The 26,396-nt window shown below is 48.1% G+C and overlaps 1 protein-coding gene across 2 annotated transcripts in view; it reads left to right on the forward strand.

Annotated features, from left to right (window-relative positions):
* The first annotated feature begins 14,991 nt into the window (after positions 1-14,991).
* Positions 14,992-26,396, forward strand: part of LOC138251872 (long-chain-fatty-acid--CoA ligase ACSBG2-like) — a 327,149-nt gene continuing 315,744 nt past the window's right edge. For both annotated transcript variants that reach the window (XM_069205686.1, XM_069205687.1), the window contains exon 1: positions 14,992-15,370. In XM_069205686.1, the coding sequence (XP_069061787.1) occupies positions 15,361-15,370 (10 nt within the window). In that variant the 5' untranslated portion in view covers positions 14,992-15,360. The remainder of the gene's footprint in view (positions 15,371-26,396) is intronic.

Consider the following 26,396-nt stretch of genomic DNA (forward strand, 5'->3'; position numbering starts at 1 on the left):
GACACTCGACTCCGCGTCATTCCTGGGCCTGTTCTAGAGGAAGGTCAGGAGACCAATCGCAAAGTCACCAAATTCTTCTTTGTCCAACTCATCTGGACATTAGGGTAAGAAGAGAAAGTCGAAAAAGCTGAAATGTTCTTCGACTTTTCCCCGTCTCTCACACGACACAACGCGGGAAGAGCGTTGATGCTCTAGGCCTCTGTCCTTGAAGCCTCAGTCTAGGTCCACTTCACGCCTTACCGAATTTCCAGCAGCCGATGCTACCCCTGCCCAAATTAAGGAGTTCTATGAGGCCATGTGCCTCATATTTGGGCAGCCCGACCCACTCTCAGTGCCTTCGGGCCCAGGGGAGTCAGTGATGGCCTTGGGTTCAAAGTTGGCGACTTCGGTCCCGACTCCAGAGGGCACCTCAGGATCCACTTCTGGATCTGTCCCAAAGCTAGTCATGCCAACGCAACCTTCCACAGCGTCAGGTCAGATGTTGATGCTCCCAATGCGAATTGGGCCCACAGTTGACCCTATACTCATTCCTGATAACCCGGTGCCGGAACGATGTCACTTGACGCCGATTCTGTTTTCCATGGACTCTGCTGTGCTCAGGGTTTATCCTGAACCCTGTTACTATGGGTATGGATACGGGCATAGTTTAGAGGGGTCGCTGGATCCTTTAGAAGACCAGCTTGAGCCTGAACTGGGCTGGGTACAGGATTTGAGTGATGCCAGTGGGTTGGACACCTCCTCTGACACTGGCATGTTCTCTCCCTGTACCATGGCTGCGGAGGAGGGAGCGTCTTCTTCTATGATGGTGAGATGGGCGGCTGAGGTTTTGAACCTCAAGCTTCCTTCTGTGGAGGCCAGGCCTAACCTCCTGACCGAAGTGCTTCAGCCTGGGGCTTCCAACTCGAACCCCTTCTTCCCTTCAACGAAGCACTTATGGCTGTCCTACTGGGGACCTGGTCCAAACCCAGCACAGGGGCTCCTGTGAATAGGACGATTGCCCACCACCGTCGGCCTGTGCCGAATGACCCAAAATTCCTTAACCAACACCTGAGAGCCTTGCCATCCAAGCTTCTTCATCCTCTGGTGCATTCCCTACAGCTCCCCCAGGCAGGGAATCAAAAAGACTGGGCAATTTAGGGAAGAAGATGTTTTTTTCTGCCAGTCTAGCGCTGCTGTCCGTGAACACCACATGCCTTTTGGCCATACTCTCTGGGATATAGATGCGCAAGTGCTGCCTCAAGTTCCGGAAGAGGCTCGAAACGTTCTCTCCCAAGCCATGCCAGATGAGAGAGGCGCAACCAAGTTCTTGATCCATTGTGGACTGAATACGACCGACTCACTAGGCAGATCAGTTGCATCGACGGTGGCACTGAGACGCCACACCTGGTTGAGGACGTCTGGCTTTTGGGGGGATGTCCAGCAATCTTTGATGGAAATGCCATTTGATGGCACTCGTCTCTTCGGAGACAAGGTGGACTCAGCGCTAAAGCGCTTTGAGGATTCCTGCGCTACAGCCCAGTCCCTTGGCCCCGCAGCCGCTTCTCGCCCCCTCAGTATGCCTCTCGCTCCTTTCGTGGCTATGGAAGGGGCCCCCAACTGTTTCCATTTCCACCGGGACACCGACCCCCGCATGCTGTACAGCCCCTGTGCGGACGAAGGATCCACCGAGCTCGTGGATCAGGAAGTCAGCGGGCCGCCCAGTCCACCCCCCCTCCTCTGCCTCAAAAGCCTCCTAGTCTTTTGGGTCATCCGGGACCAGTTGGTGGCAGAATTCACCATCATCTGTCCCACTGGGAATCCATTACCATGGACAGGTGGGTTTTACAGATTGTCCGGAGGGGCTACTCCCTCCCCTTCGAGACTTCTCCTCCAGCCATGCCACCATCCTTCAGTCACCTGTCAGAGGATCATTTGGCACTTCTCGGAAAGGAAGTCAATTCTCTCTTGCAAGGGAGCCATAGAAAGGGTCCCTGCACCAGAAGTAGGTCGTGGTTGCTATTCCTTCTACTTTCTGGTGCCCAAAAAGGACAAGTGTCTTCGTCCTATCCTAGTCCTCCGGTGCCTCAATCTCTTCCTCATGACAGAGAAGTTTAAGATGTTAACCCTGGCTCAGGTTCTTTCTACCCTAGACTCTGGAGACTGGATGGTTTCGCTGGACTTGCAGGACGCCTATTTCTATATTCCTGTCCTGCCGGCCCACAGACGTTACCGATGATTCGTGGTAGGTCACGAGCACTTTGAGTTCACCGTGCTCCCCTTTGGACTTACAAGTGCCCCTCCGGTGTTCACGAAAATGATGGTAGTGGTTGCAACTCATCTGCGCAGGTCAGGGGTCCCAGTCTTCCCCGACCTTGACGACTGGCTGTTGAAGGCAGACACGCCCCAGAAAGTTGTCTCCTACTCCAGACTACAACAAACCTCCTGCATTCGCTGGGGTTCACTATCAACGTGCCGAAGTCACACCTGACTACCTCTCAGACGCTCCCTTTCATCGGAGCTGTTCTTGACACAGTACAGTTTCGGGCTTATCCTCCTGAAAAGCGAGTCCAGGATATTCTGGTAATGATACCTATGTTTCAGCCTCTATCCTGGATTTCGGTGATAATGACTCTGAGGCTGCTTGGCCTCATGGCCTCCTGCATCCTGCTGGTCCAACATGCCAGATGGCATATGCGGGCTCTGCAGTGGGACCTGAAGTTCCAGTGGGCGAAGCATCAAGGGAATCTCTCCGACATGGTTCAGATCTCAGAGGGAACTGTGAAAGACCTGCAGTGGTGGTTGTCAAATCCAGATTGGGTCAATGGCAGATCCCTCTCCCGTCCCCCGACCAGATCTCACAGTTGTGACAGAGTTGGAGATCAGAGGCCTCTGGTCTCCGGCGGAGTTCAGGCTCCACATCAACCTTTTGGAGCTCTGGGTGATCCGACTTGCATTGAAAGCATTTCTTCCCTCTCTCAAAGGGAAAGTAGTGCAGGTGTTCACCAACACCTCCGCCATGTGGTATTGCAACAAGCAGGGAGGAGTGGAGTCGTGGACCCTTTGTCAAGAGGCTCTTTGCTTCTCGACATGGCTGGAACGCCAGGGCATTTCCCTGGTAGCTCAACATCTGGCAGGCTCTCTGACGAACTCAGCCATCGATGCGTAGTCGATCACGAATGGCGTCTCCATCCAGAGGTGACAAAAGGTCTCTTTCAGCAGTGGGGAGAGCCTTGGTTAGATCTGTTTGCCTCCGCAGAGAACGAGCAATGTCAGCTGTTTCACGCGTTGGAGTTTCCAAGGCGGTACTTGCTTTACGATGCTTTTCGTCATGAGTGGAACTCAGGCCTCCTGTATGCCTTTCCACCAATACCACTTCTGCCCAGAGTTCTGAAGAAGATCAGGCAAGACCGAGCCCAAGTAATCTTGGTGGCTCCGGACTGGGCACAAAGAGTCTGGTATCCCGAGCTCTTGAGCATGGCCACGTCCTCCGATCAGACTGCCCCTTCGGGAGGATCTTCTGTCACAGCAGCAGGGGACGGTTATCCACCCGAACCTGTCCAGTCTCCGCCTCCTTGTGTGGAGATTGAGCGGTGACAGTTGACAGCTTTTGCCCTTCCACCCGAAGTCTGTAATGTCATCTTGGCAGCCTGGCATCCCTCCACCAAAACGGTATACGCCTGTCTCTGGAAGAGATTTGTGGCATGGTGTAGCAACAAATCTGTTGATCCCCTCTCAGCATCTCTCTCAAAGGTTCTCCTCTTTATTCTCTCTCTTGCCCAGCAGGGCTCTACTCTGGGCACCCTCAAGGGATATTTGTCTGCCATCTATGCCTTCTGACGCTACCAGACCACCTTTCTCTTTTCAAATCTCCCATTTGTTAGGAGGTTTCTTAAAGGCCTTATTCATATGTTTCCTCCCATCCCGTCCATCATGCCCCAGTGGGATTTGACCTTGATCCTCACATACTTCATGTGCGCCCCTTTCGAGCCGCTCCACAACTGTCCTTTATGACTCAACCCTTAAAACAGCTTTCTTAATTGCCATCAGCTCTGCTCGCAGAGTAAGTGAGCTTCTTCGAAGCCACCATTCCGAGAAGTCCAGTGGTGCTTCGGACCAGGGCTTCTTTTCTTCCCAAAGTGGTAACGCCTTTTCACGTAGGCCAATCTTTCACCTTGCCTACTTTTATGCACCCCCACATCCCTCTCATGAGGAGGAGAGACTCCACCGTCTGGATCCAAAAAGAGCGTTGGCGTTCTATCTAGATTGTTCCAAAGATTTCACGGTGGACGATCAGCTTTTTGTGGGATATGTGCGTGTGAAGAAAGGGAAGGCGGTGCAGAAGAGGACCATCTCATAATGGGTAGTCCTCTGTATCAAGATGTGCTACGCTTTGGCAAAAAAGCAACCCCCTGAGGGTTTGTGCGCTCATTCAACCAGAGCAACTGCTGCTACCACAGCGTTAGTATGCAGAGTTCCAGTCCTGGATATCTGTCAGGCTGCAACATGGGCGTCCTTACATATGTTCACCAAGCACTACTGCCTCGAAAGTCAGATTCGTAGGAACGGCTATTTTGCAGGACTTTTTGGTGTGATCTTAGTTCGCAGCCCACCACCGGGGGTGGTATTGCTCGGGTATCTAGGTAAGGAATCTGCAACTAGAAGTCTCCATCAGATGTACAAGTTACTTACCTTCGGTAACGATATATCTGGTAGAGACATATTCTAGTTTCAGATTACTTACCGACCCACCCATCCTCCCTGCACTGCTAACTGATTTCTAGGGACAGGTACTTCCCTCTAATGGACCTAGTTTTGGCACACCATTCTCAGTGTTCTTCTTGGCTCCGCACTACTGACGTCAGTGTGCCGGAGTGGCGCCTATATACGACCTCAACGTCATCACGGCGACCACAACGCCAATGACGCCCAAGGAGTCGACCAACGCCACCTAATGGTGCACAGGGGTACTGCCTGAAGAAATAATCTCCAGATCCAGTTCGCCGCCTGGGGAAATTGAAAGGTAAGGAATCTGCAACTAGAATATGTCTCTACCAGGTATATCATTACTGAAGGTAAGTAACTTGCACACCTGGCCTATTTTATTTAGTAGGGACTTGGAGTAGTAAGATCTATGGCGGATTTGCAGCTGGACTAGTCTAAACCTAGCTCCGATTGCTAGTTCCCTTGGACCCTGCAATGCCTCGATCCAGTTGTCACCGTCAAGGTGCCCTTTGTCTCGAGACCAGGCCTCCATCAAAGATACCAATGAGTCTGGAGAATTGTTTAGTAGCTTCATATAAATCAGTACAATGGTCTTGCTGGGTATGGGCTCTTTTAGAGGAGTGGCCTCTTGCAGCTGTTTACCCTCCAGGATATGGCATCTAAATTCATCGGCATGCTTGAGATACCTATATCTTTTCGTCTCTGCCAGTGCAAATTCCTGCCAGAGGACTTTAATCTGTATGAAGAAATCCCCTCTTCAGACTTCTCCCATGCATTCAATGTCGATGAGCTACCATTTAGAGAAACCTTCTAAACTGCTTGCCTCCTTCAGCAGATCACTGTTCCAGAGAGGTGACATTTAAGTGAGCTTATTTCAGCAGCCCAAGAAATCTGTGGCTTCCCTCCACACCGAATTACTGTCTGAGTGTGAGTCTGTAGGACGGTGGTACAATGCCGTGACATAGCCTCTCCTACCTATCAACGCTTTGTCTACTCTGTAGGCCAGATCTTCATGCCTGCTAAAGACCCAATCATTTACCACCACCAACCGTGAAGACCAGTAGTATTTAAGAGTGCCTGGGACTGCTAGCCCACCATCATACAACCCCCTCTGGAGTTTGCACAGAGCAATGCGTGGAGTAATTCCATTTTGTAACAAAAGGCGAACTGCACTGTCATTTCACCAGAAGAGCTCTGGTGGGATCCTGTAGGGAGTGTTCCCTAAATGTACAGTAAGCAATGGAGAGACATCATTTTATATAATGCCGCTCTACCCATCAAAGATAGGGGCAATGTTCTCCAACGCGCTACATTCTTGTAAAGTCTCTAAATCTGCAGGAGTAGATTCCTATCCAGTAAGCCCTGCAAGTTGTGAGTAATATGCCTCCCCAAATATTTAAAACTGCTAGTTACTTGTGGTGCTGCACAGCACGAAGGAATTCTCAGGGAGTCACCCGACAATGGTAAGATTAAGGATTTCGAGCAATTTATACTGTAACCCAAATGATCCATGAATATACTGAATATTTGTAGGATTCTGTCACTGGAGACAGGTATAACATAATATAATTTGCTTACAGGGAGATACGCTCCTTCCAATCCCCTCCTGTACTCACTCTTTGTATCAAGGTGTCCTGACGGACCCAGGTGGGCAGATGCTCCAGTGCTAATGCGAAAATCATGGGGGAAAGAGGACAGCCCTGCCTCGTCCCCTTGTGCAAAGCAAAGATGCTGGACTCTGCGCAATTTACTTTTACCCTTGCTAATGGGTTTTGGTACAGAAGTCTCAACCAGCTCCATAATTTAAGACCAAACCCCAATCTTGTCAATGTAACAAAGATATAGTTCCATTCTATACTATCGAACACCATTTTGACGTCTAAGACCATCAGGACTGCTGCGTCGGAATGGGAGTACCCAGTCAAAAGTAACATACTATAGAGACGACGCAGATTGAGGTGGGTACTCCTATGTGGCATAAAGCCCGACTGATCAGGGTGTATCACTAAGGTATTAGCTGTACAAAGTCTGCACGCAAGACCCTTTGCCAGAACTTTACTTCCTATATTTAGTAGGGAAATTGGTCTATAGGAGGAGTAGTCTGTTTGCAGATTCCTTTCCTTATGTATTACTAATATCGTAGCTAGTCATTGATCTTCCGGTAGGGAGCCTTTCTCCCATGCGCCTGGAACATGTCCAGCATCTGTGTAGCCACCTTGTCTGCCATTGCCTTATACAGTTCAATGGCTAGGCGTTAGGCCCCACCCCCTTCCCTGACTGGAGGTCTTGTATGGGCAGTGCGATCTGACACACCGTCAAGTCTTCCTCCAGAGTCTCACTCACTTCACCAGATAACGTCTGAAGGCTGAACTCCCTTAGAAACTCTGCACAGTCCCCTTCTGTCATAGTTGTCGTAGACAAATAAATGCCCTTATGGTAAGCTGCAAAGGTGTTTGCGATGTTGTTACTATTATTGTGGAGCTCCTAGCTCTGGCACCCAAGACCGCTCTCTATCCCTCTTCTCTAGCCAGGCCAGTAGCTTATTGGCCTTATCACCTACATCATATAGTCGGCATTCTGTAGCTAGGCCATAACTACGCGCTTTCTTTTCCGCGAGGGCTCACAGATCTCACTGCCGGAGACATAGCAGGTGACTGAGTTCTTCTGCATCATCCCTCGCTATCCTGTCCTCTAGGTCTGCAATGTATTTTTCTACTTCAGTGCAGTTGGGCCTGAGCTTTCCAACATATGATGACCTTTCGACCCTCAGAGGTGAGTACCCTCCTTTACAAATATTGATTGATTGACTGGACTTTAAAGCCTCAGAATGAGTACAGGCCGAGGAAACAGTGCGCTTATTCTCTTTAAAATAAGTGTCTGCCCCTGCTCATAGGTTATTCCTAATTTGGTCATCCCATAGGTACCAAGGATTTAGTTTGAGGCCTAGTGTGAAGTGTTGGTCAGGGCCCTCAGCTGCACCTCAACTGGAGAGTGATCTGAGATCCCTCGGCCGCAGTGCCGCCGCTCGGAACCTGTCCACATGGGCAGGTTGGTGAAAATATGCTCAATACGAGAAAAGCAGGCATGAGCCGGTGAGAAGTATTTGTATTTTCTATTATGCAGATTGTGAATGCATCAAAGATCAGTCAAGCCCATGGCCTCTACAAAGGGGTGTAGTGGACCTCCCATACCGCCCAAGGCAGTTCCTCTTGCTCTATCTAGTGCCGGGTCCATCACCCCATTCGTGTCACCCCCCCAATACTAGCATCCCAGGGGGCAGTTCCAAAAAAAGCACACCTATGTCGGAGAGGGTTTGGACATGAAGTCTAGGCAGAATATATAAAGGGCAAATGTTAAGGAGAGTCCACATATCTGCTAAGGGGGCTGTGTCTGATGCGGTGAGGGATGAGCTGCACCAATTTCTTAATTAGTATTCCATTCCCCATTGAGCCAGTTGTGTATCCTGCGTGGGCAAGCAAGGTATAGCCAAATCTATCTAATGCCTTACAATTAGTACCACGCAGGTGTGTCTCTTGGAGCAGTACAAGGTCAGTGGCATGTTTACACAAGTATTGAAGGACCAATGTGTGCTTCACTTTGCTCTACCCTCCACCCCGGTCATTCACATTCCATGTCTATATAGTCATGTTGTGTTGCACATGTGGTGTAATTTGCGAAGGTGACATTTATCAACAGGATTTACATCACACATGAAGCCCACTTTTTGTGTAATGTTTCTCTGCACATTCTCCCACACTGGAACTATACTTAATGAACCAGTGTTCGAGCAAATAGAAAAGCAACCAGTTTTGATAGTAAACAAGAACACCCGCACTGCGGGTTCAGAACTACCCACGACCCCAATTTCCAGAGAACCTGTTGCCCAAGAAACATCAACGTATGTGGGTGGGCCTTGCTGACATGCAAAGATATACCAAGACAGAAAACTAGGTGATCACATCCCCTGATCAGTCAACCCCAAAGAACAGTCCGCTATCTCTGACCCTCACTCCCCCAAGCAGCAAGTCAAATAGGAGGTTCTCACGCATTTTCTAAAAGTGGTGAGATGTCCTCCATGTCTGGGACCCTATAGTCTCGTAGATCGTTGCACTTCTACACTTTGGGTAGGACTGCCATTAAGGCTAATGGCCGGAACCAAAGTTATTGCCACATGGGACCAGTGAGCAGCATCTTAAGAGTTCACTGGGGGGGGGAACGCTAAAGAGTCAGGGTTAAATTGTGTTGGTGCAGCTTGTGGAGGTATGTCAGTTTGGGCCGAGAGCCCTTCCAGCCCGCAATGTGCCAGCCCTCCAACCAGTCCCATGCCTTCTCAGGTCTGGAGAAGTGCCATGCTTTGTCCTCCGCAATCACTCATAGTTTTGCTGGGTACATTATCATGTATTTCAACTGGCCCTCAGAACCCTTTCTACCTCGTCAAAGTTCTGTTTCTGCTTTTAATGGCATTTTTATATTGGAGGTCACCATGAGTTTGTGCTGTCCGTAAGATCGCATCGTGGTCCCTATAGTTAAACACTCTGGTGATGATCGTCCACGGAGGTGCACTGGTGCCCTGGGCTTTCTCTCAATGGAGAAGAATTTGGAGAGACTTTTGGGGTAGAGGGAGCTCAGGATAAGATCTTCCCTTCGCCCCTTCGAGAACCCCCACCACTTAAATATTACTGCGGTAGCCCTTCCTTCCTGATCTTCCAGCTTTGCAATAGTTTCTGCATTTTGCTTTGTTAGGGTTTGAACCTTGTCCTCAAGTCTTTTAGTGGTAGATTGCAGGCCATTTATCTGAGGTTCTGCTGCTGTGACTTTTGGGGAGAGATTGCCAAAGTCTGCTTTCAGGAGGTCAATGTCTAGCATTACTGCATCTAATTTGGGCTCAACTGTTTCCTTTAGGCCCTGGATTGCAGTCATTATTTCTCATAGGGAGGGATCAAAAATCAGCCGGGTATCAGACAGGCCATCCTCACTCCCCACCTCCCTGATGCCCCTCCAGGTGCAGCCATCAGCACCGCTTATTTATTTAAATTATTTGTCTGTGCAGGTCAGGGACCTTAATTCCTGACTATGTAGGCCGTCAACTCTTCCGGTCTGCTCTCAGTCTGGACTCGAATCAGACTCCACCAGGTGAGGGTAACACAGCCTAAGGGAGAGGACAGGGCTGCTTCATTCCCAGGTGACCACACCCTACAGGCTGATTTCCATTGCTTGCAGCCTTTCCAGCAATGCAGCTGTTCTCAGAAAGTCTTCAAGGTGAGGTTTGTCCCCTCATGGGCAGTCTCGCCTAATGAGTGGCTATCTCTCCCAGAGAAATATGCAGGTGGAGGGGCTCGAAGCCTCCCCACGTAATCCTCCTGGGAGTGTGTGCAGCAGTTCTACTCAGGGCCCCCCTATCCTCCAAACTTCAGAAACAGGGGTGAGGCAAGGAGGAGAGTGACATTTCCCACCCACAAAAGAATGGGGTTGGAGGAGGGGCAAACCTAGGCACTCCCACCCCCCTCATACCTGCAAGAGAATCTTTAAAATGGCCCTGCTGCTCCATCCCTATCTTTGTGTTCCATGTTCTTCATTCCTTGCAAATCAGAAGAGCTCTGTCTTTGTATTGACTATAAGGGCCTAAATAACATCACATGGGAGGGCCAATGTCCTTTGCACCTCACTTATGACATTTGTGAGTCAGTATAAAGATCATCCACATTTATAAAATAAGACCTAATGGAAGCTACCATCTATTAAGAATAAAGGAGGGGCATGAGTCGAAGACTGCATTTCAAACCCCATTTGGAAACTATCAATAGTCGGTAATGCTGTTTGAACTGCGCACCCATTAACAGTTGTTCAATGATTCATGGATCATTATCTTCTCAAATGTTTTGAATCATTATGTAGTGCTGTATTTAGCTGACATTTTAATTTTCTCTGAAGTCTAAAGCCACATAGAGATCGTGTGATCTTCTTCTTAAGCTGTCTACATCTAACCCATTTGCTGTGTAAAATAGGAATGTGAGTTTGAAGAACTAACATCGAGGTCTGAGTATACCAAGTCTGCTCAATGTCTGGCCATAGATCTCAGTCTCGGCTATTTTGGACTTGTCATCCCTACCGATAATAAAGAGGATTAGTGATTTAAGGGAGCACCACATTGTTACAGACAGTTCATCTTTGACTTGGCACACACAGCTTATCACATCTGTAAATACTCTCAAGTGACAGTGACAATGGTACGTACAAGAGTGAGTGAGGATGGCACCTTGTCTGTAGGTCCTTGGTGGTGGGGGCTTTCTGTGCTGCTGCTGCATTGGTAGTATTAGTTTTGATTATAAACCTGAAATATTTTTACACCAGATGGTGTGATGGAAACAGATAAAGATGTTGCCACATACCGCCTGGCTCTCTGTGGCTCCTTCATACTCTGAATTTGGTAGGAGTCTGTTGGTCATGGCACCTGGTGCCCCTGGCTCTCTTGTGAGTTGTAATGATGTATAAATAGTCGCTGTTCCTTGCAAAATATGTTATATTCTTTTGGGTGCTGACCGGGAAATGGATAGAGTTTGGGTAGTTGAAGGATCTTCTCTGGTTGCTTTCCAGTCTCCTACTAGGTTTCCAAGTCTTTGTTCTTTGGGCACTGAAAAGAGAGGTGTTTCTTTTAAAGATATTTTTCCCCTTCCGTATCTGGGTGAGCCCTATAGTCATGGCAATTGACTCATTATGCTCAGAGTTTTATGTGAATTTTGCTTATGAAGCACTGCTATGTTAAAATAGCATGCTTGCAGGAAGCACATTTGAGTGTAATGGAATGTGGAAAGTTGTGCAGGAAAAGGAAAGGTAGATTACTATTTGCTTCTTGTTTGTCCTATGGGGGATGCAGCAGTGTAGATTGACAGCAGTGTCTCGTTTTAGATTATTGCTCGTGAACAGGGAACAAGAGCCTGGTGGTAAATATGAACTGGTGAAAGGATACTTCATGGGAAGGAACTGTGGTTAGTAAACATCTCCAAGCTCCTAATTTTGTGGAATGGCAGTCTTTCGAAGCTGGTGGAAGCTATGACAATAGGCAAGGATGCTCCAATAATTCAGGCACAATATTTTAATTGTGTTATTTGAGGACATATGGATAGATATCCTAAAATGTGTTGGATATGGCTACTAACCTCACACAATATTGGGTAGACTTCACTTCAAATGTTTCATGTAGCAGAATACATCTCTGAGGGGTGAGCTGGGGTTTTGGTACAGATACTAAGCACATGGCAGGACATTGTTGGATGATTCCCTGCCACAGCTTACAAATGGACACAATGTAGGCCTGGTGATAACTTTGTTATCTGAATGACCAGTTGTGATAAGCTTAGAAAGTGTTTTGAAAATACAATTGAAGTCTGGCATCTTTTATGGCCCTGAAGTTGGAGGCCATAAAGGTGGTCCTAAGAGGCATCTGTATTGAAAAGAAATTCAATTTAATGCTTCATTTGTGATCAGGGTCTAACATAAAGGTAGAGGATAAGATCACAATTGAAGAGTAAGGAGGAACAGTTACCAAAGTTGGTGTATGATCTGGCAGACCATATGTTTATGCATAGAAATGTATGCATCTTCTGGTAAGTGTTCATACACTCCCTACATGCAGTGGCTCCACATGGAGGAGACCGATTTGGGGAATATACTTTCATGGCTTTTAAAATGAAGCAGGCCCCAGGGCAATTTTCTACAAAGAGTGTAGGATACAGAGATACACCCAAAGAGCCGAACTAATGATTTCCGGTGTTTCCTCCAGTGCTGTAAACACAGGAATTCCCTCCTGGAATGGAGAGGATTAAAGAGACATTTGGTAAGATTAAAATACAGCATGTAAGGAATGGCCAGCATTATAAATCTGACTCTCTGCTTACAAGGGAAGAACTAGCCGCCTCCGTTCGAAAACACAAGTAGAAAGAAAACAACAGATACGGATGGGTCCCTATGAAATTACATTGATGTTTCCCAGATGTTCCGCTTGAGGTGTATCCTGAGTAAACTCACAACTAAATGGAGGACCAGGGTTAGATCTACTAATCTTACTCCAAGGAGTCAATGCCGCCACACAGAGCCACTCGGAGGGAGAGCGAAGATAAAGAGGGTGTCTGTGTGTGGCGGCATTGACTCCTTGGAACAAGTTTGACAATAGGGCGATACCCCCACTCTATCCCCGGTTTTGGAGAATGATTCTAAGAAAATCAGCATTTTCCAGGTGTCATAGTGAGAACTGGACTGATAATCTCAACACTTCTGACTCAGCAATGTGGGGGTAATGAGCAGAAGGTTGATCGAGTGAAGAGATCCTGTACCCTGATGAAGGGTCGTAGACCCTAAGTGGCTGAAAAGAGGGCTGAAACATGTTGGTGTGAATGAGTGGAAAGGGGTAACCAACACTAATATCTGCAGTTTACCCCCACGTTTGGTTTTAACCCTGTCAGGGAGACCTATTTAATAAAGAATCCAGAAAGTACCTTCCTAGTTAGTTTTAGTTTGTCTGATTTTATACAGCAGATCTTGAAGGAACAATAGTGGTATCTGCTTTGATGTAAGCTCTGGAAAAAAACGCTCCGCCCAGGAGGTAGTTCTGCACCTCGGTGTAGTAGCCCGCCCCAGGATGAAGCATGCCACTAATTAGTGGGTGAGGGAATTTTTTTCAAACCATGGTAGGTTCCCAGTTTTGAAACAAGATTGCTAACTCCAGATTAGTAGATCTAACCCTGGCCCTCATTTAGTGTCTGGGTTGTCTATGGTGAGGGAGGAAGAGGACAGGGAAAAAACTTCCTGTCCTCCAGTTGTTGTGGCAGGTTGTGTATCCTGAGTAACCTGACTCCGAAAGAATCGCTCGATGTTGTAGTCGGATAGAAAAACAAACTACCCGCCTGATAAACGTAGGTGCAACAATATACAGTAAGGCCATTACAGCAAAGCTCTTGCCATCCTTAAGTTGTTGGTCTATCCTGTCCAGTCTGGATTTGTGCAACATCTGTGAAGAGTGGCATTGGTTCAGTATTTTATAACCCGGAGGGAGTACGACTATAGGTGTGCGGCTTAAGATGTAGAAAAGGACTTGGCTACTGTGGGTTGACAGCACATTTTATGGATGCTGGAGAGGTTACATTTTGACTCTGACTAGGAGAGCTGGGCAGAGATGTTCTCTATGGCGTCCAAGGTGATGGATAGGACAGTAAAAGAGGTATCTGGCTGTAGGTTTTTTGAATGTGGTTAAAGAACGAGATGCAGGTATCGTCCCCTCTATTCGCCTTAGGTATGAGGCCACTGGCAGCCATGCTTCCTAAGGACCTGGCTGACTAAGGAGTAGCACCAGGCATTGGGGCGCAGGTGGTGACGCTTTATGTGGATGACACACTGACTCATTTGAGAAACTCTGGAGTCAACTTTATTTATCCAAAGTCTGCTAGATGACATTTGGAAAGTATCAGGTCTGCAGCAAAACCTCTCCAAGTAATGCTCGTGTGCAGGGAACTCACAAACTTTGGGCATTCGTTATTAGCAAACTGACCCAGAGAACTCCAAATTACTTTATGTGATCCAGTAGAGATTCTATTCCAGTACTGTAAATTTATGTCAAGTGATAACATTTCAGGAACTAGTCCATTGTATCAAAACGTCTGAAACGTGTCGCGTCCCGTTTGCCTTGACACCTCAATGGAAGGATGCTAGGAATATGAAACAATATATAATGGGAATAGAAGCTAGGGCTCAGAAATCTCACAAAGCAGGCACATGGGACATGGTGGCCCAGGAACAGTTCTCAGCCCTCTGAGGGTGAATGTGCTAAAGAGTGCTTAGTGATGTTGTGTTGAGAAGAAACAAGGGAAAGGAGCATATCCTCAGAAATAAGTTATGCAAAATTACTAATAACAGAAGATAAAACAGTGTATAGTTCACATAAAACTGTCCTTCAGACAGATTGCCTGAGATTGCAGGATTGTTTCTCAGATTGCTCTGTAATTCCCTTCTTTCTTGCCCACATACAGCTTGCCTATGACTTGAGGAGCTGTAATATTTGATATAAGTCAGGTAAACTGTTGAACTTCCCCACTATTCCTCTATTGGGAAGTGAGCAAAAGATTTAACAGTAAGAACATTGGCTGACTCTAAGCAGAGGCTCAACTCTGAGCCTCAGGCAGGGGTGCAGGAGCCATGGCATGTGGAAACACACACCCAGCTGACATCATAGGATGTGATAAGTTACACAACACACTCTGGCTGCTGCACCGTGTAGGCTGGCACACTGTGCAGTTATAAACAAAGAGAAACACCTAACAGGAAGTCAGGGGGCACAGGGAGTGTGTCCTCAGCCCTCAGCTCCCCACATCCCTCCAGGTCTCAGAGCCGTCATGATGCTTCACAAGCCAATTGCAGTGATGTGTACCCTGCTGAGGAGTTAACTCAAGTTTTCCAAGCTCAGAGAAGCCTGTGTCAGGGAAGATTAGAAGACATCTCTTGTGGTGAACAGAGAGAGCTCACTCTGCAAGCTGTCACCAAGGACTTACCATCCACTGGTCTCAAGCAAGTCTAGAAGGGGGGTTAAGTATCTGCAAGCAACCATTATAGGAGAGGAGTAGGAGACAGAACCTCGAGGACCCTGAGGACGTGAGCCCACCCGCCGCAGTGATGGATCCAGGTAGGTCACCTGGGTATCGCAAGAGTACCAGTATCACTTGTAAAGGTGTATTCTATGGCCCAGTGTGGAATTATTACACTCGGTATAATGTTCTCTTTACAGACAGTAGAAGGTGAAAGGAAGACACTTGAGAGAATGGGAAATTAAGAGATATGAGGCTGTTTGTGAAAAAGAAGCAGGTAGACTAGGTGCATAAAATAGAATGTTTGTTGTATTATTTAAAACATAGCGTCAGATCATTTTTAAAATGTGAGGTGTCAATGCAGCCTCACAGTAGAGTGCCTGTATCTTTGAGATATGTGGGGAGAAAGAGAGGTTGGTGTAAACCAGCACTTAACAGGTCTAGAGAAGCAAGTGTCCACCCTGTGAGTGGACCTGAGCCAAAGGGAAAGCAAACATAGACACCCAACTCAAAACCTTCGACCAAACTTAGGCCCAAATGTATGGGGATGTGGCGTAGGGCAGTTGAGCAGGTCACCTTGCTGCGCTGCCCGCATCAAAGTGAAAGGGCAGGAGTGTGCCATATCTATGGCATGCAGCACATTCCTGTTGTTCCCCCTACGCTGGCGCCGTTTCTGCAGCCTAGCGCCAATGCGGGCACTCTTGCATTATAGAGCAGGGGAGCCTGCGTTGCATGCAGGATTGCTTCTATGCAAGAAGGGACACCTTCCTGCACAAACACAATCAGTGGAGCTGTTTTCTTCATCCTATGCAGAAAGCAGCACAGATAGGAAGAGGAAAAAACAAAGAGAAATAAAGATATTTCTCCTCGTTGCGCATCCCCTGGGGAGGCGTAAGGTTTTGACGCAACTCAAGGTTTACAGGCTGTTGTAAATCTAGGATTGCACCAAAACTCATGGGTGTTGCATGGGAACACCCACTGCAAAGCCCATGGAATGCCTTCCTTGTGCAGAGTAATGCTACGCAGCGATTTGCACTGCTTTGGCTTAATAAATAAATGCTTGGATTTGTAGAGGACAGCTATTCACCCCTGAGGGTATCCAGGCGCTGTCCTTAGGTACTGGGAGATTTGGTGATTTGCCCAGAATGTTCAGCTGATACTGAGACTTGAACCTGCAGCCCCAACTCTGTAGTCAGTAGGACTGCCCGCTGCGCCACATGCTCCGAAGTGGTTTTATGGAGCCTCTTAGGTCATTAAAATTGACGCAATGGTGGTGCAAGCCTCTCATAAATATGCTCCTTAGTTTATGTGAGCTGCCTGCAGCCAAGATGTTAAAATGTCCTCTGTAGGGCACTCCAAGGCTCCCTGCAAGTAGCTTCATTCTACACATTCAATATCTGAGAAAATGAAAAACTCTCTCTCACACACATCTCTCTTGCAATCTAGATCTCTGCAGGAGTCACATTAGCCCACTGCGCTGTCTTACTAGCCCTGTAGCTCTGGAACCTACAACCGTAGCATTTCTACACAGAGATCACCGCCGCAGGCACTCAACCATATGAGCTGTCTCACTGGGATTGGAACCTGTAACCCGCAGGTGACACGGCTCCTTCCGGGTGAGAGATCCATGGCATGAGCCCAGCTCACCAGGCTTCTAGCCGCTATCATCAGGCTCCTCCCTGATCAGCACACGAAGTTCAAGCAGAGTGAAGGTCTTCAGGAACGTTTCTCACTTTTCGCAACATCGCCCTCCCTGCCTTCGAAGCACTAAATGTGAAATAAGCACACTTCTGCAGACAAGAATGTGAGGCAAGTAGAAACAGGAAATATTCTAAAGTAACAGCTTGTGAGGCGTGAAGGCAGACATGACGAAACATCTGAACATAAACACACTGACATCCTGGATCCCTGTAACTGTGCTCTCAAGGGGAGGGGCCATCAGCAGCTGCAGACCTAAGAGATGTACAGAATAGGAACCTCGAGCACCGATTGACAAGCTCAATAGGTCTGGCTTTCCTTCAGTGATAAGCTGCTGCAGGGTGAGCATACAAGGAGCCCGATTCACAAAGGTAAACTTACACCAACAGTCTAAGTTTAGACCAAAAGTCTGAGCTTATACTTAAAGTCTAACTTTACTCTCAGTAAAGTTATACCTTTTTAATCAATTCTTTTTATTGATATTTTTAAGAAAAAGAAGCGCCGAGGACCAAACCAGTTCTACAGCACTCGTATAACATTATAATATCGTGTACCCCCCACCTCTGTCTCCCATTTCGGATCCTCCAAAACCCTTGGCGTTCTATCTTGATCCTCTCGACCTATAGAGTCAGGTCGCAATCTTCAGGAGCACCTCCTACATACCGCCCCTGTATGACTTCCAGGGCCTCCTGCGTTTGTCCCATCTCCTTGGACACCCACAGCTTTTGTAAACAATCTTTTCCTCCAGCATGCACCAGTCCATATCCCTACTCCACTCTGCACCCTTTCTGCCCCCCATACTCTGACAATGTTGCGCTCTGCGACTGACAGAGCCTGTGTTGCCCTCACCCATGGCTATCAAGGCAGTTCCAATTCCCCCATATGTAAGACGCTACTTCGCTTCCGGTGTGAAGGAGGAACCCAAGACAGCATTTAGGCTCTGTACCACTTCCCCCCAAAAAGCTTGCGTTTTTGGACAATCCCAAATCACATGATAAAAGGTAGCCATCTGACCACAGCCCTGCCTGCAATTCGTGGTTCCTGCTCCGCCCATTTTGAACAGCGTGGTTGGGGAGAGATATGCACCGCCTAGTATCTTTAGTTGCACCAGGAGTAATCCTGATCTGATGGCAGTTTCTCTAGGGGAGGCCACAGCTTCAATCCATTAATCATCCTCTATGTCCCCTAGATCAGGTGCTCAATTGTCATGCAATTTTACCAATGTGTCTGGCGAGTTGAGGGTTATTTTCACTTCATTATGTCAATGAAGTGACTTTGCATGGCATGTATTCATCCAGAAGCATGTCTTCCAAGGGCGCTGACTCTGGAAGTTGCGTGTTTTTGAGTATCGCCATGTGGAGTGCATATCAGATCTGTACATATCTATAGTGTTCACTGTGGGCTAGGTGGTATTCCATTTGCAGGTCTGCAAAATATATGATTGCCCCCTGGCTCCATAAGTCCCCCACCCTAGAAATACCAGGTCCCATTTGTCGAAACCAGGTTGATCTCCCAGTGTACCGAGTGCCGCCGTGTCCCACAGAAGCGTAAAATGTGTTAGCTTGCCTGTCCACCCCAGAAATCTGGTCTCCCTGTGCCACATTTCTATAACGATGTCTGTTGGACCTTGACATTTGGCCCACTTGTGGGGGCTGTACAGTGCTCGAAGATAACCACCTGGTTGTAAATTGAGCCAGTCCATGCCATCGGCTGGGTCCTCTGGGGGGGCCAAAGGCCCAACCATTAATTGTGGTTAGTTGGCCGCCCAATAGTATTTTTGAACATCAGGTAGCCCGATACCCCTATAATACCACCCCTGCACAGTTTGTTCTGCACTATTCTGGCTGATCAAAAGGATCTTGCCTTATCCAGGCTGCCAGAGGCTCCATTATTAGGTCAATTATTAATGGCCAGCCCTGTCTTGTGCCCTTGTGTAGACTGAAGATCTTCAATAGACGGCCATTAACCCTGACTCGCACTAAGGGTGCAGTGTAGAGAAGTTGTAGCCATTTAAGGAAATCCAGGCCAAAGCCAAGTTTAATCGGAACCTCAAAAATGAAGGTTCAGTTAATAGAATCACAGGCCTTGTGCGCATCAAGAGCGAACACCACTGCTGCCTCTTGTTTCTCTGGAGCCCTGCGCAGTACACTATGCAGTCACCTCAGATTTAACATGGTACTACTGCGGGGCATAAAGCCCGATTGATCGCAGTGGACCAAGGAGGGAATTACTTTCAGGAGACAAGAAGCCAAGACTTTGGCCAGTATCTACATTTAGAAAGGAAATTGGCCTGTAGGATGAACAATCCTCAGGCAGTTTCCCAGCTTTGTGGATCATGACAATAGTTGCAAGCCTCTGATCCTCGAGCAAGACCTCTCATTGTCTACTTTCCAGGAACATGTTTAAGAGGTGTGGAGCTAGTTTTGGGCATCAGAGATTATAAAGTCAGTCGGAAGTCCGTTTTGGGCTAGCCAACCTTCCGCAGGACAGGTCCTGTATTGCTGCTGTAATTTCAGCTTCCGTTGGTCCTCTACCCTCAGAGATGGCATTTTGATGTTAGTGAGGAGCTCTCTAGTTTTCTCCTCTGTAGCTGTCACAGAGGCAGTGTACCGGTGGGCAGAATAAGCTGCAAATGCGTCAGAGATCTTCTGACTTGTGTGCACAACTTTCCCCATTGGTTTCTGCACTCCTATTACCCAGTTACTTAATTGAACTCTTCTATCCAACAGACCAGCAATTTGCTGGCCTTGTCCCCAACCTCGGGTAAGTGGTGTTGCATTGCCCTGTGGCTCAGTGGTGCTGGATCAGTTGCTACCTCTTTATATTCACGCTGCTTCAGTTTGAGCTTATGTGTGGACTCTGCTGTCATGTCTTGTGTCAGGTTTTTTTCTAGCACCTGTATTTCCTCTTCCAGTGTTACTAGGCATGCCCTATCCTCATTTTTATGTCCCTCTATGTAGGCTATTTCATGTCCTCTTATTACTACCTTGTAAGCTTCCCATAATGTCTGGGCGGAATCAACTGAGAGAGCATTGGCGGTAAAGTAATGGGTATTTGCTCTATGGAGGTCCTTTGTGATCTTAGGCAATTAGAGATACCAGGGATTAATTGAGGTAGGTCACTACAACAGGTGAGTGATCTGATATGCACGTGTCAGGTGGTGCACCTCTGTAAAGGCATCGGCTTGCCGTTTTAATATGAAAAAATTTAATCTATGGGGGGCATGCTACCATGCGCCCGGGAAGAAAGGTAAATTGTTGTTCATGTGGGTGATGTGCCCTCCATATGTCTGTTAGTCCTATAGCACTCAGGAAGTCAGAGGAGGGGTGTGCAAGAGCCTGGGTCTGTCTGTGGGGTCGGTGATTGCGTGTATCACAGAAGGACAACTTAAAATCACCTCCTACAATCAGCGTCCCCTCTGGCAAACCCAGGAGTAGTGAGCCTAAGTCTCGGAGTGTGGTTTCGTGCAGGTGTGGTGGAGTATATACCGTGCAGACATTTCCCAGTTAAGGCCACAATGTGGCGTGGGTGTCAGACCAGGTCTGCTGAACCTCTAACGGCAACGATTTCTTAACTTAAATCCCCCGCTCCTGGATCCTGTTGTAAATCCAGAATGTGCCTCGAATTTGTAGCCCCATCTCTCAAACATTTTACATGAGTTCCCTTGTAGGTGAGTTTCTTGTAGTAGGGATCTGTCTGCTGATTGCTGTTTAAGATACTGGAGGACTACTATGCGTTGAATTTTATCACCTAACCTATGGAAGTTCCATGATAGGAGTGTAACGGACGGAGCATTCCTATCTACAGGTACCATGGTGGGTGCTGGAGAAGTTGTTCAGTAGCTCACTGTCACAGCGGTAAATTCTGGGGGACAACAGGGGAGATTCCATGTGTCTCCTGTGATGTGTGATGTAGGTACTCAGGAACTCCTGTGTTCCGAAACCTGGAGCCAAGTTTAACCAACAAAACCCCCAGAACTCCCACCCTCCCTGACTCCCTGCATAGCGGGCCTCAAACCACCTTCCTCCCCAACTTTAGACAGTGCCTTTCGCCCTTTAGCTAGCTTAACTATGGTGGACAGTGGACCTTAAAAGTCGTCCCCCATCCGATATCCCAGACTTGCAAAAGAGGTCCTCGTTACCAGCTTTCAATCATAGTCACCTTTATAGATGTTGGGGTGTTCTCTCCACTCCCCAAGGTAATGCAGCTTCTGATTTGTCTTGTCAGCACCTCATCACTGGGAAGGAGGAAGGGCCGGTCTCCTTGACTGTTAAGCCTCCCCCCCAATTCTTCTTGGTCCTGTGGCTGTGTAACTGTGGAAATGTACTCTGGTTGCTGCAGGGTTGAAGGTTTTGCACTTGGTTGCCCTTGCAGTTTTCCTTTTCGCTGGTCCGGTGAATGGAGCACATTGCTTGGGAACCACGACTTCTGTTTCTGCCGTGGTCGACCCGTTTGGCACCAACCCTCCAGCCATTCACATGTTGCTTCTGGAGTAGTGAAATGCCACATTCTCCCTTCTGCTGCCACCCTCAAGTGTGCCGGAAATTGCATTGAATATTTCAGTTCCTCTTCCCGGAGAGCACGTTTTACCTCTGCGAAACTGCGATGAAGGTGCTGGACCCGCAGGGTATAGTCCAGAATGAACTAAATTGTTGCATTGTATATTTGGATCGGCAGGGCCCGACGTGCCGCTTGGAGAATGGCATCTGGGTCTCTATAGTTGAAGATGTGGGCTATTGTTGTGCAGGGGGATCTTTAGTCTTGGAGGAGCACCCGGACCTATGCGTGCCCTTTTTACTGAAAAGTATTTAGATGGCCTTTGCGGCTTTAATTTGTTGAGGATGATATCTTTCACAAAGAGAGCCGTTGCTGGTCCGTCCGCCCGCTCTCGTACTCCAACTAGGCGAATGTTGTTGCACCTTGAGTGCCCCTCGATGACCTCTTGTTTTGCGCCTAGTGACTCCATTGTAGCACACATGTCTTTGACCTGAGTTTTGAGGAAGGCCGTATCAGCCTGGAGGGAGGACAGAGAGTCCTCTGTGTCCTTCACACAGACTCTGATATTACGGAGGTCGGCGTGAACTAGTGTGAGTTCCATTGATACTGAGTCTATCTTGAGTTCCAGCACCCCCTTCACACCTTGAATCACCACCAGGAAGACGTTAAGAGTGGGTGTTTCTTCATCCTCATGTGCTGCTCCATCTCTTGTGTCTGCCAGGATGAGCCTGCCTTGTTTGGCATGAGGGAGGGCATATTTATCTAGTTTAGTTTGTTGCGTTGGCTGGGGTCCACGCCCTCCAGACATGATGACCGTGTCTTGTTTTAATGTGACGTCAGGAAGGAAGATTGCTGGAGGGACACTCACCACTCACTGTCTGGGGGTTAACACTCAGCCCAGGATACCGTGGGCCATTCATTGCTTCTGTAGAGGTGAAAACAAACAGTGGGTGTGAAGTGCCCCTGAGCCCCATTTTCCAGTTCCAGGATTGTAGTCACTTGGGGGAGAGCACTGTTCTGCCGGTGTGCACCCTCGCATGAAATCACAGTCCCTGCTCCTGTATTCCCCTGCCCGGGTCAATCCCTCATGATACTGGCATAGCTTGCCTTTCAGCTGGAAAGTGTCCGTGCAGCCGTGGCTGAGACATAAAGTCTTTGCAAGCCACTGTTGACAGTATGAGGAAGGCTTGGCAATTAGCTATATGAGTGGGGAAGGTTGAGTTCTGTTCGCACCCAAGGTTCGTGTGGGCCCATTTCCTTGGTGTTAGGGCCTGAGTTTTCCTTGATATGGTGTTTTCAGTGCCTTGAGACCCTATGGGTGATTAGCTGCGCTTTACAAATCCATGATTGATTGATTTAGGCCAGCACTCTTATCATTGGGGTAGAGACTGTGTGCAGCAGGTGTCACCTCCCAAGTCCCGCTGGAATGACAACGAGGCGAGTGTTGTTATGAAGGGGGGCTGCGGTCTGTCTGGCGTGCGAGCACCCAATTGCTGACACTGCTGTTGGGCTCAAGGTGCCTCGCGCGACGCCCCTTCACCCTCCTCCACTGCCGTCCATTGCCTGCAACCCACAGACCGCAGGGGGATGAGATTCTCTGCCTCCGCACCCGGCTGCCGATATCTCAGGTCTCCAGTCAGCCATGAGGTGTTTCTTTCCTGCATGGCCGCTGCAGGATTCATCTATTTCCAGGAGCAGCTCTCATGTGGCCTCAGGCCCCGCCTGTCTGCAGAGCTTGTTCCTTCCAGCACTGAAGGCTCAACTCAGGCAAAGCTGTTCCAGTACAGCAGGGGACTGTTTGTGCTGTTTGTAGGCTGGTAAATTGGATTTGTGAAAGGATGCCATAGGATTTGTCGGAAAGCAGGAGAGGTACCGCCCTAGGAAGCAGCCATCTTCACCGGAGGTTGGCCATGTACTGTAAAGTTGGACTTTTGGTTTAAGTTTAGACTTTTGGTCTAACTCTAGACCAAAAGTCTAAACTTAGACCAAAAGTCTAACTTTACTCTGAGTAAAGTTAGACTTTAGGTCTAAACTTGCACTTTTGGTCTAAACTTGGACCTTTGGTCTAAGTTTACCTTTGTGAATTGGGCCCCACATGTTTTATATGTGGGTGTTGGCAGTCTGAGCAGTGTCACTGCTGTGCCTGCAGTGTGGTGGTGTGGTGCCAGGGTCTGCTTTAGTGCTGGTGGCATCCAGTACAACAATTATTCTTGCATCCCCCAATGATCCCCTCCTCAGATTCCCTCACTACCACCCTGCAAAAGTGCCCCTTATCTCTCCATAGCCCCTCTCTTACATACATTTAATTTGTTTTAAAATACTGCTAGAGGTGGACTTTACCAATAAGAATCTATATCTACCCAAACGAAACATTTTTAGCAACATTAGAAATAAATAATGAAATACTGGGGAAAATCATAAATTTCGACCTATTTATGCAGTTTGCATGGAGCTCTTTGATGACAGTTCATAACAGCCACTGTTCGATATTAGGGTTGTATCTTATGAACTGCAGTAGCAAAAGAACCTCTGTGACAAAACAGTAATCCACTCAGCTATCCACATAAAATACAGATCTGTGTTCTGCAGTGCGCATATTAACCCTCTGCGCTACTTTATGGCAAGTCAAAACTGCCACTAGATAAAACTCTGATCTCTTTCTGTAGCAGGAACATTAATCACAAGAGTTATCTTCACATTTTATTGCTGCCTGAAAACTGGATGCACAAGGAACTCCACTGCAGGTATTTTAATTCGCACAGTGCCCCCACTGAGGTCAGTGCCTCACTCCCCAAGTCAGTGCCCAGTGCAGCCGCACCACTCACGCATCTCTTAAGCTGGCCCTGTGTGGTACAGTGCATGGCAGTGCCCTCTGGGTTCTGTGATGTGGAGGTGCACTGATGTGGGAAGTGGAGCACTGACCAGGTGGTGTAGTGTGATTAGGGTCAGAAAGGGACGGACATAAAGGTACATTGCAGCCCTGTGGCAGATAATTAAAAAAAGAAAAATCCTCATCTGCTAATTGTTGCATCTTTATAGGGATATGCTACTTTCAGGAGGATAAATCTAAACCTGCAGGTTTTGTTTGAAGTGAAGGTGGCAAGTTGGCAGCTCTGCCCATGTTTAAACTGACCACACTCTAGAAAACATTCCAGGGTTGACCGGTCTGATCCATACACAAAACAGGGGGACCAGAAGCAATACAAGGCTTTCACTCAGCTTTCGATCAAGATATCATCAACATAAATGAGAGTGAAACATTCCATATATTCAACCAGGGTCTCTTTCAGAGAAATCTCCAAAAAGTGTTCTTAGACCCTAACCAGCTAGCTACTACCAGTGGTATGTGGTTCCCTCATCACTGGGTCTTTTTTTTACCTCCACTTAGAGGAAGAGTCACCACCAGTTATGGAGGCATAATGGGATCTGTTAAAATTACCTCTATACCCAGGTAAACTCCTAATTTATTGTCACTGGGATGGGGTAACGATATGAACAGTGTGATGTGATGGGAAGTAATTACTTGGCCTTCATATCAAATGGTCAACATGTTTCAGCCTACTTGCACCTGAATAGGTTGTCAGCTCTCTTCAGGACCCCTCTACATCAGATCCCAGTTAAGCTAGAAAGGACATTACCCACTGGAGCCTTCTATATGTGAGTGCACTGACTTCATGGACCTAGAGACTTGACTGACAGTTCTCAAGTAGGGGAAATATTGGCCCCATAGGACTGTCAATCAATCAATCAGTGGGGTGTTGTGGAGCATGAGCTTGTCACCCCGGGTGGTCTCCAGGTGCTAGAGTGAAGCTTCAGCTCTCACTTGTTTGGTGTTGGTCGAAAAGCAAGGTCTTGAGCTGCTTTCTGAAGTCCTTGAGAGAGGGGGAGGTGCGCAGTTGGAGGGGCAGGGCATGCCAGGATTTGGCGGCAAGGTGGTAGAAGGAGCATCCACCGAGGAGTTCACAGTGGATGCGGGAGACATGGGCCGTGGCGAGGGTGGCTAAGTGGAGTTCTCTTGTCGGAGGTGGAAAGTGAGGCTGTTGTTGATGTATCATTGTAGAGGGCCTTCTGGGCATTGATGAGGAGTTTGAACAGGCATCTTTGCTCTATGGGGAGCCAGTGGAGGGCTCTGAGGTTGGGGGTACATTTTTTTTGCATGGGGAGGTTGAGGATGAGTCTTGCGGCAGCATTCTGGGTGATCTGGAGGCAGTTCAGGAGCTGCTTTGTGGTTCTGATGTAGAGTGTGTTGCTGTAGTTGAGGCAGCTGGATATGAGGGCCTGAGTGATAGGCTTCCTAGTGGTGATGGGAATCCATTGGAAAATCTTGCAGAACATGCAGGGAGTGTGAAGCAGGCAGAGGAGACGGCGTTGATCTGGTGTTTCATGGTCAGTTGGGTGTCGAGGATGATCCTTAAGTTGCGGGCGTGGCTGCAGGGCGTAGGTGGGGAGGACCAAGGCCCAGTCGTCCCAGCAGGATGGCTTGTTTTTGAAGATGAGGATCTCTGTTTTGTCTGACTGTAACTTGAGGCAGTTAGACTTCGTCCAGGAGGCGATGTCGGTCATTGTGTTCTGGAAGTTGGTTTGTGTCGTGGTGGCGTTGTCTGTGAGGGAGAGGATGAGCTGTGTCGTCGACGTAGGAGATCATGTTGAGTCTGTCGGTGCGTGGAACGTTTGCTAGAGGAGTCATATACGCATTAGAGAGTATGGGGCTGCGGGAGGAGCCCTGGGGAGCACCGCATATGATATCTTTGGGGGAAGAGACAAAGGGAGGGAGGCGGATTCTCTGTGTCTGGCCGGAAAGGAAGAAGGTGATACAGTCTAGTGCGTTGTCTCAGATGCCAATGCTGTGGAGTCTGGTGATGAGGATGTGGTTAGAGATGGTGTTGAACACGGCAGAGAGGTCAAGGAGGATAAGGGCTGCAGGAGGAG

The sequence above is a fragment of the Pleurodeles waltl genome, chromosome 1_2, assembly GCF_031143425.1.
Source record: "Pleurodeles waltl isolate 20211129_DDA chromosome 1_2, aPleWal1.hap1.20221129, whole genome shotgun sequence".
Lineage (NCBI taxonomy): Eukaryota > Metazoa > Chordata > Amphibia > Caudata > Salamandridae > Pleurodeles > Pleurodeles waltl.